The sequence below is a fragment of the Typopeltis vanoorti genome, chromosome 2, assembly GCF_054136105.1.
Source record: "Typopeltis vanoorti isolate ZY-2024b chromosome 2, IOZ_Tvanoo_1.0, whole genome shotgun sequence".
NCBI classification, from domain to species: domain Eukaryota; kingdom Metazoa; phylum Arthropoda; class Arachnida; order Uropygi; family Thelyphonidae; genus Typopeltis; species Typopeltis vanoorti.
The window spans coordinates 165619130-165632262 of NC_143550.1; the positions used below are offsets into that span (position 1 = coordinate 165619130).

The 13133-nt window shown below is 35.0% G+C and overlaps 1 protein-coding gene across 1 annotated transcript in view; it reads right to left on the minus strand.

The window, feature by feature from the left end:
• Nucleotides 1-173: 173 nt before the first annotated feature.
• The window catches only part of LOC150109616 (CD63 antigen-like), a 78013-nt gene continuing 65053 nt past the window's right edge, over nt 174-13133 (minus strand). Inside the window, exons 5-7 of the mRNA XM_090413831.1 lie at nt 7694-7849; nt 4885-4968; nt 174-657 (exon numbers count right to left, since the gene is read on the minus strand). Coding sequence (XP_090269957.1) covers nt 592-657; nt 4885-4968; nt 7694-7849 — 306 coding nt within the window. The 3' untranslated portion in view covers nt 174-591. The remainder of the gene's footprint in view (nt 658-4884; nt 4969-7693; nt 7850-13133) is intronic.

The window sequence follows — 13133 nt, forward strand, 5'->3', positions numbered from 1 at the left end:
AAGTTGTTCAGAAACTCAATGAAACTTAAATCATATCCATTTCATTCACATAAATTGCTTATTAATGCAGACAGTAGTAGTTAGTTTCTCCCTCATCCCTATGAGAAGCTTATCTGGCTAAATAGTTACATCAGTTGGCCATTTACTGCAGAGAAAAAATGAAATGGAGGAAATAAGTTTTTAAAAGGTCACTACTTTATTGGTTTACACTCACAAAAACCTACAGAACACTTAAGGCTTAAAAACCAGTTATTAAACAGGTACTTGATTAAATTAGGGAAGACAGTTGGCAAACAAAACAACTTGCCATTAGTTTGACAAATTAACTGGTGGACGGGAGTAGTTTTAAGAAATTGTCACTGGTACTGTTCTTCCTAAGATAAATTGACAATTACAAAAAAGTGAACATTGAGATTTTAAGACATTTACAACTTGAAACATTTACCCAAAATATTACAAAATCAAGCAAAAAAAGGGGAAATTAAAAAAGTTCAAAATGTTAAGAACCATGATGTCCCCCAAAAAGTAGTGTCCAAAATTAAGCACTTGTGCATGATTTAGGAAACAGCAGCAAGGAATTTGCTGTTTTTGTTATACCACTTCATATTCTTTCTTGATAGCTTGGGCCAAACAGCAAGCAAGAGTTACACCAACTAGCTATTGAGAGGGAAAAAAAAAAAAAAAAAGGAGAGAAAGAAAAGATTAATATTGAAGAATTAAAATCTTCCTATCACAATTTAACTATAAAATTATTTCAAAATTAAGATGACATGATCTTACTCTTGGTGTAAGAGAACAAACAAATAAAAAAATAAGTTTGATTTTCTGCTATTTTTGATAGAACATTAGACTGTGGTCTAGCCATTTAAAATATAATCTAAATTAAAAGAAAGACCAACTTTTAATAGAATAAAAACAAAGAATCAAATATGCCTGGCCATTATTTCCCAGTATTACACATTATATGAAATGTGTAAGCAACTTCTAGTCCAAGATCTGTTACATTTCTGAAATTGATATTTTGCATATTGTTTTATCAGATATATATAAAATTCATCCAAGCTTGATTTGCTTCCTCAGCCTTAAGTGAGTGGCTGGTTATATTTCACTAATTCGAGCCCAAGGGCCTATGAGTTGTGGAAATACCTTCTGAATATGAAGGCTGTGACAAACAAAGCAGCCTTTTGCAGTTGCCCAGTTTTTAATGCATCTAATTCGAGTGCTTCTAGATGTTTTTTCGATGTTTTGGGGATGGCACCTATTATTATGGGAACAACTTTAATTTTCTTTTGCCAAATTCATTCAACTTCGACTTGCAACTCATATATATCTGCAAAGTCCAAGCTGTGAAAAATAAGCAATTTCTAGGTTTAATTTGATTGGAATTTTGGCCAAATCAACTAAGGTATGAGACTATTGTGTTGTCTCAGTGTGTGTATTCTCCAGCCAGCTCACCTATTTTGTAAGATAGTTGTGTTTCTCACTGAGTAGTAGGGTTCAGGAACATAATCCAATATTCTGCAAATTGCACATAAACAGCTAATATTATAAACACTGCCTTTGTTTAAAAAAAAAAAAAAAAAAGGAAGCTCTAGAAAAGACTGCTTGTATAAGAAACAGAACTAATGTCCTTTTAATTATCTTTAACATATTATATGAACACTGGAAAACAATCCTATGCACTAAGGTTACTAACAATAGCATGGACAGGATAATTAATTTTAGTTAATTCTAAAAATTTGGTTTTAGAGAAGACATTCACACACATCCATGCTACAGTGGTATCCAAACCCACAGCCTGTTGGAAAACAATTCCCTCCACTCAGCAGAACAAAGTTACAGTTGTGAATACTCCAATAACCTGAATGGTCAGAGGTGGGAAATACAGGTTTTCATTGCAGGAACACATGCAAAGTAATCTAAGTGTGTCAGTCTACAAGGATAAAGAGGCGATTCAAGTGTAAAAAGGAGTTCTATCATTTAGCTCTGTGAAACAAACTTCAATTTACTGCAGTCAATATTGCAGCCAATGTATATCACATGCCCTTACTAATTCAGAATTAAAACCAAAAGGATAATTTTTTTGGTTAATGCTTCCCTATTAGTCTTTAATGAAAAATACTCACAGCTGAGCTTCCTGCAGTTGGGTCCAGAATGGCTGCATCACAGTATGTGAAAACAATTAATGCTCACATCAGTATAGGTTATATAAAACAGTAATGTGGACAAAGATTTCTCCTCACCTAAGGTTAAAACCAGGAATTTTTTTTTTTTTTTCCAGTCCAAATTTACGTAGAAAGAAGTATATTAAAAACTTTTTTGTACACTACCACCAGCTCGCAGTTTTGCTGCCTTATTTATTATCTTGGCCACCATAATCTAATTCTGAAATAAATGGAGTTGGGATTCCTTCCTGCATTCACTTATATCAAAATTTGATTTTTTTTTTTTTTTTGCTGTCACTGCATGACTGCTAACAATTTAGAAATTATATTTGCTTTCATTTTACTTAATGTTAAACTTGTGTTATGCATAATGTAGGTTTTAGTTCTTAAGAATATTTGCTTTTATGTCCCATGTACTGACTGTTAAAACTCAACAGTGATCTGTAAATATATATATCTGTGCCATTCGGTTCAGCCACATTTAGTTATACATATATAATAACAAGATTTGATTATCAATTGTATTAGTTTTCACAATGAAACACTTGATCAAAAGTTCATATTAAAATAACGTTCGTGGCTTACACGTAACAAAAAATTATATAAAATTTATTAAAAACCTTCAGTATATTTCATCCAAAATTATGTGGACATCAAAGAGATAGACCATTAATCATATCCAACAGATTAATCAAAATAATGAGAAGTAAATCAAGGACAGAAAAATCAGAACTCCATGGTGGACACTGAAAGTGAAAGAGGCAGTGAAGGAAAAGAAGACAGCATATCAAAGGTTCCTGGCAAAGAAGTCTGCTTGTGCTCTTAGAGCATACAGAGACAAATGTAAGAAAGCTAAACACTGAAAACTAGTTAAACAAGAAGTCATGGGAAGACTGGCAAGAACATAGAAAATAAATATCAAGAAGGTGGCAACATATTCTAGAGGCTGCTGAAAAAGCTCAAGGATCTGAAAAGAGTGCTATAAAAAGGAATTACAGATGATAAAAGGTGGCATGAAAACTGGAGTAAAAAATATCCTTGATGTATGGAGCAATTATTTTGAAAAATTGCTAAATGAAACAAGCAGTGACAGCACAGTGGTAAAAATATTCAATAGGAATACCTATCATACTTGAAGTAGAAAAAAGCCATCAAAAGTCTAAGTATGGAAAGGCAGCTGGAGTAAATGATATCCAACCAGAAATGCTCAAGTATGAAGGTATAAAAGTCTTGCAGTGGCTACACTGCATAGTTCAGAAGATGGATGGCTTTCAGTCGAGAGGTAAATTTCATTGCCTAGTATGACAGTTTTCCTGCTTAGTGGAGACCTGAAGTGGCTCAAAAATTCTGTTTGATCTCTAGAACAGTTTCTAGGCCATGTAAAAAATAAATACAAAATATATATAAAAAGAATAATTAAATTCCTTAGCTCACCCAAAACATAAAAGCACATTAAGAATAAGACGGCACAGACTACTGTTTCTCAAACATTTTTTGAGTTCATACTTTATCGGTTCTGTTTTATTTGAATATATTACAGATTATACTAGAACATTACTTAATTGTGATCCTTCATATTTTTTAAAAAACTGCCTTTTTAATAAAACTTAAATGTTGAAAAGGATTGCTTAATGAAAAGTGCAAAATCTAAGAACCTATCAATTCAAAATGCAAATAAATGTTTACATTTAAGATAATGAACTTCAGAAGAATCTTGTAACAAAGGAATATCTTTTAAAAAGCTGGCAGAACATTATAAAATTGGTTAGATGACACTATTAATCAAGCATAATGTGCTTAAGTAACAATGATATTTATTTTACCCCCCCCCCCCCCCCACACACACACACTTCTGATTGAGGACTTGTATCAATGTATAACGTACACCGTCTCAATACGTTCATATCTCTAGGATTTTTTGATGGCAAAATTGGAGCAAGAGAGAACAAGAATGTAAAATACAACATTTGCAGTGTAAATTCATGATATTTAATATTCCTTTGTTTCATAATTGCATTCTCACCTAAAACTTCCTAGATAAACTTTGGTAAAATAAGATGTAAAAAACTAATGGCTACATTAAATATCAGAATATTAATCTCAAATGATTGATGTGGAACTCCTTCCTCATATACAAGATTTACACAAATTAGGAATAGGTAAGAAACTAAATTCTAAAGTTATGAGAAAAAGGAGAGAGTGCAAAACTTAGACTCTGGATCATTTCCTAGCACCTCATTTAGATTCCACACTCTAAGCTTACCTTAACTTTTCAACAATGCAAAAGCCAAATAACAGTTATCAGGAAATGAAATATTAAGTCCTGAATATAATTGTCAAGTTTTGCAGATTGAAAAAAGCAGTCACTGTTATAAAATCATTTTTGCCATTAACCATGTCACCATCAATATGGATAAAATACACCACTCCTCTACACTTCATATGCATCATATATTTCAATGTAATATCAATGGTATTACACTTTTAATATGCACTTCGAATCCATGGTAACCTGGATGTGTGTGTGTGTGTGTGTGTGTGTGTGTGTGTGTGTGTGTGTGTGTGTGTGTGTGTGTGTGTGTGTGTGTGTAATATGTCTTAGCTGGTTGGGTGGTTAAAGGATTTTGATTTACACATTGAAATAACTTATTTCAAAATCATAGCAAGTGAAAAAATTAAAATATATTAATAACAAATTGCAATACAAGTCAGTACTTACCTCAATAAATGTAATCCCAATTCCTACACCACCAACTATCAGAATATTTTCTTCTATTTTCTTTTCCAACTTGTGAACACAACCCTAAGAGGAGAAAAGAATTCAAAACAAATTAAATCAACATATTCAATCTTTAATTTTATAGTCTGTTTTGGAACTCCTAAGTTTGGTGTTTTGCAGGGTCCATAATTAGGAATATTTAATGAGAAAGAATCAAGTGCAAGATGGAAAACTCATTATAGCAAGTACAGTCAAATTTATATTTGTCTATTTATTATAACAGTCCTCTAGCTGGAATAGATGATATTCGACCAGAAATGCTTAAGCATGAGGTATAAAAGTTTTGCAGTTGCTACCCTGCATAATTCAGAAGGCCTGGACAAAAGGTCCGATTCCCAATGATTGGAGCCAAGTTCTCATAGTACCCATTTACAAAAAAGAGAATAAAGCTGAATGTTAGAATTAAAGGAATTTCTGAGTGCTCCAGGTAAGATTCATGCAAGCATACTTGAAAAGAAATTGAGAAAGACTGGAAAAAAACCAGAAGAACAAGCAGGTTTCAGGCCAAATAGAGGTTGTCAAGATCAGATTTTTACTTCAAGACATAGTTGAGGAATCGTGGGAATATGACAAAAATCTGTACTCAAGTATTGCAGATCTGGATAAAGGCATATGACAAGATGCTTTTATCCAGATCTGCAATAGAAAAGCTATTCAAAACACTAGAATAATATGGGGTGAATGGAAGATTATACAGAACAATCTCATCATCTTCCCATTTCCCTCTTTTATCTTGCGGTGTCAAAGATTTTATTAATCATCGGACCTCAAACCGCTCACAGGATAAGGTGGTCAAGCCTTACGCCCCAGTGTATCCTATGTCCGTAGTGTTGAATTCTCAAGGCAGGTTTAGCTGCTTTGCAGGATGAAAAACCCCAGGATAAACTGGGGAAAAAATCCAACTGTCCATGCCCAAGACTGGCTAACTTGGCTATGACTGAGGAAGATCCTTCGGCTCCTCACATCACCGACTTAGGACACTCCTTCCCCAGGCATATGGTTGCAAAGCGCACAGCCACTAGGCTAACTTAATTTGTCAGTCAGTAGTTAAAATTGAAGGAAATACAGTAAGGTGGTTTGATATAAAATCAGGGATAAGATAAAGATGCACATTATCTCCACTCTTATTCATCAGCTGTATGGATCACATTATGGAAAAAAAAATGGCATTAGGTCTAACATTAGAAATGGACATGTCAAACTTAGCTCTTTGCACAGATTTTGTACAAAGATGTTTTAGATGTACTTCTAAAACATCTCCAAGATTCTCTAACTAAAGTTTGCAATTTTGCTGATTTTCATGCCAAATGTTTGCATGAAAATCAGCAATAAAAAGTCCAAAATTATGAAAATAGGCAGGAATATAGGCAACTTCAGCTGCATTCTGAATGGAGATCCTATAGAACAAGTAAAATATTTTAACTATTGGTAGCCAGCTGAATAAATTTATATGGAATAAGAGAGAAATTAGCCAAAACACTAAACTAGCAGTATACAAAAGCATGTTCAAACCAGTTTTAAGTCATGGATCTGAGAGTTGGATTAGAAATAAAGCACTTGATCAAAGACTAGAGACCACAGATACAAAGGTTCCGAGAAAAATTAGGAGAGTGAACTGATGGCATCAATGGCAGAATCATTAAAAACGATATTAGAAAGGAATGTGACATTATTAGCATTCAGGAACATGTAAACAGAGCTAATCTAAGGTGGTATGGTGAATAGAATGGGTGAGGAAAAGTAAGCAAAACATGGTGTTTAATGCCAAGATGGCAGGAAAGAGATCCAGAGGAAGACCAAGGTCTAGATGGATTGATTCAGAACTACCTTAGAAGAAAGAAATCTGAGTGCTTACAAAGCAGTAGACTAATTTGGAGGAAAATTGTGGATAAGAGATTAATAATGTAGTGCTATCATAGTAACCTGAACATCTCAGGTATCAGGAAATTGATGAATTATGATGATACATTTTAAATTCCGAGTTAAATCAGTAAACTATGGGCAAATTTATGTTTAAAGAACTTAGCTAACCAAGAGGACTTGACACCAGACTGTGAATATGGATATACGAGGGAGTGCCCCAAAATAACTGGAATCTGAACTTGTTGCATGTGCAGTTTCTAGTTGCAGATGATACCGCTAGGCATCACGAGTATGGAGTTTTCCTGCACTGGTCTGGCAAGTGGTATCCCGTATGAACTGGTTCATTTCTCTGCTTTTTTTTTTTTGTTAGTGCTTACAAGCAAGTTTGACAATTTTGTGATGGCTGACTATAAGGAACAGAGTGTGTGAAATCATTCTTTTGAGTAAAACTGCAGCTGAAACTATTGTTATGCTTCAGCAAGTCTTTAAAGGACAATGCCCCAGCCCACACATTCTTGTCTGTCCATCAGTTGACAAAAAACAACATGGTGGTTGATCCCCACCTTCTCTGCTTGCCTGATCTCTCTCTCTCCATGTGATTTATTCCCACAGGTAAAGAAAACCATAAAAGGGCAGCAATTCATTGATGTGGACAAGAAAGAAAAAATCAGGAGGCCATAAACAAAATTTCAGTTGAACAATTCCATAACTGTTTCCAGCAGTGGAAAAAACGTTGGGACATGTGCATTGACTCACATGGAGCGTACTTTTGAAAGAGTCTAGAATATGGTATTATAAACTTTAATAAAATATTTTTAAAAAATAATTCGTTATTTTTCGGTACCCCCTTGTACTATTTATGTTCATATTAGCCTAATTTACTTGCCTCTTCTCCTGAACTCCATGCATCTGACACCTGACAAACACCGGTGACATTCTGAATTTCCTGTGTTGTATTGCAGCAGCTGGAAGGCAAATTCTGTAGATTAAAGCTCTTAACATTATCCCAGTCACTTGCATTTCTTGCACCACAGCAGTGTAACTAGATTTAAAAAAATAAAAATAAATCATTATTTTCATCTAAGATACTGTTTTAATACTGCTTTTATTATAGCTATTAATAAATTTCTATACATAAACATATTACAAACAAAGTGATTTCATCAGTAAATAGAAAAGTTACTCCTTAAAGTGGGAACTAATCAGTACAGAAATACATCTTCAAAGTAACTGCTTTTTTTTTAAAAAAAAAAAGCTTAAAGAAAATCACCTCATGATCTACCAGACTAATTATAATCAGCTTATGTCACGTTTAACAATGCTAAGTCAGTATTTACTAGAAATAAATCTTAGTTTATTGCATATGACAATGAAGCAATAACAGATTATTGCAACAATAGGGTTCTGTAAAAAATCTCCAGTTCATATTTCAGGATTTACTTCAGTAAGTGATCTAACAACTGAGTTTTTTGTCCTCCATACCAATCAGTGCTCTCAGTGACAGTATAGTTTGTTGTATGTACTGTATACTGAATTCTTTTTCAAAGTGTTTTGTGTGAATGAAAATACAATTTGGCCAGAGGTCCAACTTTCAAAATCCATCGAGCCAAAAACTATCAATGTGTCCACAGATGGATAAGAATATATGAACTATTGCAAAGGACACCAAAGCCAATGCTTGGTGAATTAACATTTAAGCACTAAACTAAGGCATTAGTAATCTAGTTTTCCATAAAATAGGGCACTGCAATAGTGAGAGAATAAGGCAAAAGTTTGAACTAACTGAAAATTAAATTTAATTGAATCCAACATGGTCACCAGATGGATAACATTTCCACTCTCACCACCACAGATCAAAATCCCACTATAACAGGAGTATTTATGAATACCCTCCATTGGGTTGGGGATGAATTTTACCAAATGCATGACCACTATCCTGCTTATTGAAGACTCCCTGCTTTGTTCCCCTTTAAGCTCTTTGAAAGAATTTCACCACTCATCAAAAGAGCACTCTCAACTGAACAGGTTGGCTTCAGGCCAGGAAGAAGTTGCTGTGACTAGGTCTTGGCAACACAGATCAAAGCAGGCTTCCAGAAAAAACTTAAATCCAGAGTCACTTTCATTGACCTAACATCAGCTTATGACAATCTGGATCAGGGGCCTCCTCCTAAAGCTAGGCAATATTATGGGGTGCAAAAAACTTTTCAAGCTTTTTTGAATCCATTCTCACCAACAGAAAGATCCGGGTCCATATTCGTGGAAAAAAGAACAGGCAAAGATTTCTCCACAACAGTCTCCCACAGGGACCTGTGTTAGCCCCTTTACTCTTCAATATCCACATGTCCACTTACCACATACCAGCTCAAGCAAATACATGTATGCCAATGACCTAGTGATCCCACACTAGTCTACCTCCTTTGCCAACCTGGAAACAACCTTGAACAAAGACCTAAACATCTTGGAAGAATACTTGAAGCAGTGATAACTGAAGCCAAATTCAACAAAAAACTGTGTCCACAGCATTCCACCTAAACAATGCAGAGGCAAACCGACACCTCAACCTCGCTTTCTGTGGAAAATGGTAGAATATGAGCCTCACCTGAAATACCTAGGAGTGAGCCTGGACAGTAACCTAACCTATAAAAAGGCACATCAATCTGTCCAACAAAATCAAAACAAGAAATATCATTTCAAGGCTTGCTGGAACAATCTGGGTTTGTGGAGAAGAAGTCCTAAAGTTGTCTGCACCAACCCTCACATTCTCTGCAGCAGAATACTGTGTTCATGTCTGGGAAAGAAGTGCATACACTAACATTATAGACACCCAGCTAAACTCTACCATGCAGACAATTAGTGGGACACTGAGAAGCACTCCTCTCCCCTGGGGTTGTGTCCTGTCCTATCTAACATTGTTCCAAATATACAGAAAAGACAAGCCTCGATTAAAGAATTTAATATAAAGTAATGAGTAACCTGCTCCTGTGCCAGCACCAAGCTCAAAAATCCACCTAGTCTTCTTCTAAAATCAAGAAACCCTTTCTGGTCCATAGACAAACTCTTCAGCTGCCTTACCATCAACACCTGACACGTGGAGAGAACACTGGTCCAACAATCTCCCAACAAGTGGCTTCCTGGTTGAAGATCCCTGTGCTTCGCAGCCTGGTTTCGCTCTTCCTAAGACGATTTGGCTATTTGTCAACAGGATCAGAACTAACCAGGGCAGATGCGGCTACCTACTACACAAATGGAAACTGTCAGACCACCTTTATTGTGACTGTTCCCCCAGAGCCCAGACAATCACGCATTGTGAAAGACTGCCCAAGGCACCAATTTCATGGTGACCTCCAAGAGGTGACTGATGAGGCTCTGGATTGGCTTTCTGGACTAGACAATGACTTACAGCTGCTTTTATTCTTTTTGCCATAAGAATAAATAAATTGGAAACTGAAGCCATATGAAAGGTTCAGTGTTTTGGTCTCTAGCAGGATTCTGAATTCCTTATCCTTAATCAACATTAAGAATGCATTACAGATTTAAAGCAAAAGGTGAAAACTTTCTACTTGTCTAAAACAAGTAGACTAGATAAAGGAAAAAACAAATGCCTCTTTATTAAAGATTAGAAAATGAAACAGCATAAAAAGGAATCGGGGAAAAAAAAAAAAAAGATCAAGAAAATTTGTGATCATAATCAGTAAGTAATTCCTAATATCTTCATTTTAATTATTCTGCCATTGATGACATTCACTAATTTTTCTGAAACTAATCTCTGGTCTAGTCTTTATCAACTTATTTTTAACCCAGCTCTAAAATCCACAAGCTATACTGGTCTGAACACTTATATTGCTAGGTTAGTGTTTTTTTTTACTAATTTGTCTTAATTTTAATATAAGTTTATTCAACTGGCTAACCACCATACAAGTTTTGCCTACCCTATCGTCTATTTCCATTTCATTTACGAATCTCTTTAAAAATTACACATTATGATGACAGTCTCAGTGGAATAAACTAACTGAAGATTCAGAAGAAATGCTAAATATAAATTCCAAATCTGAAGGTTACATACAGCTCTCCTGCATTAGATTTATTCTTGATTGGTAACCAAATCAGAAGACATCAGTGGCAGAAGTCATTAAATATTAGAAATCCTGCCATTGTTAATATGGGTGAACAGAACTAATCTCATTTAAAGAGAATGGGAGAAGACAGGTTAGAAGAAGACCAAGAACTAGGAGGACTGCTTCAGTTGGAAGTGCCTTAAGACATAAGCTTTGACAATATTGGAATTCTGACATAAGAGCAGAGAAAAGTTTATGTACTATCACAGTATTATCCTGTATATCCATTCAAAGTACATATGAGATATTTGATGTACAATGATTTTTTTTACAACAATGAAGAAAAGATAGTTTCTAGAAGGAACTTTCTTTCCTAGACTAAATCCAGAATTATTCACTCACCTACCCCCTGCATAAGCAACTGGTCAGAGCTATTAGATGATAGCCATGAATTTTATTTCAGACCCACACATAAGGATATGCAGTGCCTAATGTGGGCAAAGCCATCCTCAAAAGATTCTGTTGAAGAGGCAGAGAAGCTGATCCATGGAAGCTATTTTACCATTTCATAATGGAGGCCATCTAGTCTTTCATCACTTCCTTGACATTCAGCAAAGAAATTTTCTTGAATGGCTTTAAGTTTGGTCATTTACAGAAAATGGTATTTTGCTATGTAAGCTTTGCTTTTAAAAGTCCAGGAATTTGGAGCAGCCAGATGTTACTGATTACAGCTCTTTTAATAGTGAAGACGAGAGAGAGAGAATTTCACAAGGAAATCAAGAAGTTCAGAATGGCTGTGATAATAGATATAAAGAAAGTGAATGAAAATCATAAAATAAGGAGTTCTATGCCAAAGATGAAAACATAGAAATCAAGTCTTATGCTGGCATAAGATGTCAGAACAAACAGTATGTAAATTCCACTTTTGAAGCAAAAGTAAAGGTGAATATAAGTGGGGAAAATTAGATTAGTAATGCTTAAAGAAGCTGAAATTTGGTGTTCAGGAAAGCAGGCATAGTTTCTCAGACACTGGAAATGAACATTGCTAAAGTTGTAAGAAACAATCACATTTGTGAAGTGAATATGTAGTTTTGGAAGTTTTATCTTTGTTTGCAAGTGATCTTTCTTTGCACATTCTAATAATACACAGCTGTATTAGATTCCTTGTAGATACATAATAGGAAAGTGAACATTTAATGAGAGAAATTAAAGAAATCAAAGATCAAAATAATTGCAGGCATTAAACAAATGACAGAAAAATGAAGTCAGACAAAAGGATTTTTAGCCAATCATGGGATATCAGAACAAAGATATGCATAACTATCTAGCAGCTGTTCTATTAGCAGCATTGTCTTAAGTCTAAGAAGAACCGTTTTACTTTGTCTACAATTCCTCTGGCTCAAATTACTTTCGTATCAGACCATTCTGTAGAATTACAGGCACAAAGTCTCAATGGAAATTTCCTCCATTTAAAGACTTGCCTACATCACTAAGTTATATACTATTTAAAGAAGTTTGTCATGTTTAGCATTTATTATAATTGCATTTCCCTTTCTCTGATCAATATTGCCCAAATATATTCTTATAAGTATTGCATCTCTTTTGCCTTTCACATGGTAGCTATGTAAATAAAATATACAGACAGCCCTCGGTTTACGATGGTTCAATTTACGCCAATTCACAATAATGCCAGTTGCGTGTGTAGAGGCTTAAGTGCTGTGAGGACATCATGTTGGAGGCTTAATGGATTTTTTACAACACTCACAAAGAATTAAAATAGAATTTAATACTCCTATATTTTCTTTAATACTCCTATAAATTCTATTTTAATTCTTTGTGAGTGTTGTAAAAAATCCATTAAGCCTCCAACATGATGTCCTCACAGCACTTAAGCCTCTACACACGTATTCTAATCCTCCATGGAGAAGACCTAGCACGCAAATCCAAGCAATATGGTAAGTCTAAACTACGACTATCTAGGCAACTAAATAGGCTGGCCTTTTTAAAACGATGTCGGGACACAAGAGTGATACCAAACTGCGTTAAAATGAAGATCAATTTCCATTCTAAAAAAGCACTTCGTATATATAACCGTGCTAGCCAGGCATTACTCCGCGAGCAAATCGCCTCTACACGTGCTACCTTCGCAGTGACGAACGCCGCCATTGGCTCCTTACATTCCGAGCTCTCCACCGTTCTTAACCCTGAACTTTGGTCGATTCTTTCTGGCATTTCGGAAACTTCCGCACAGAGAGAATTCCAAAAAATTAA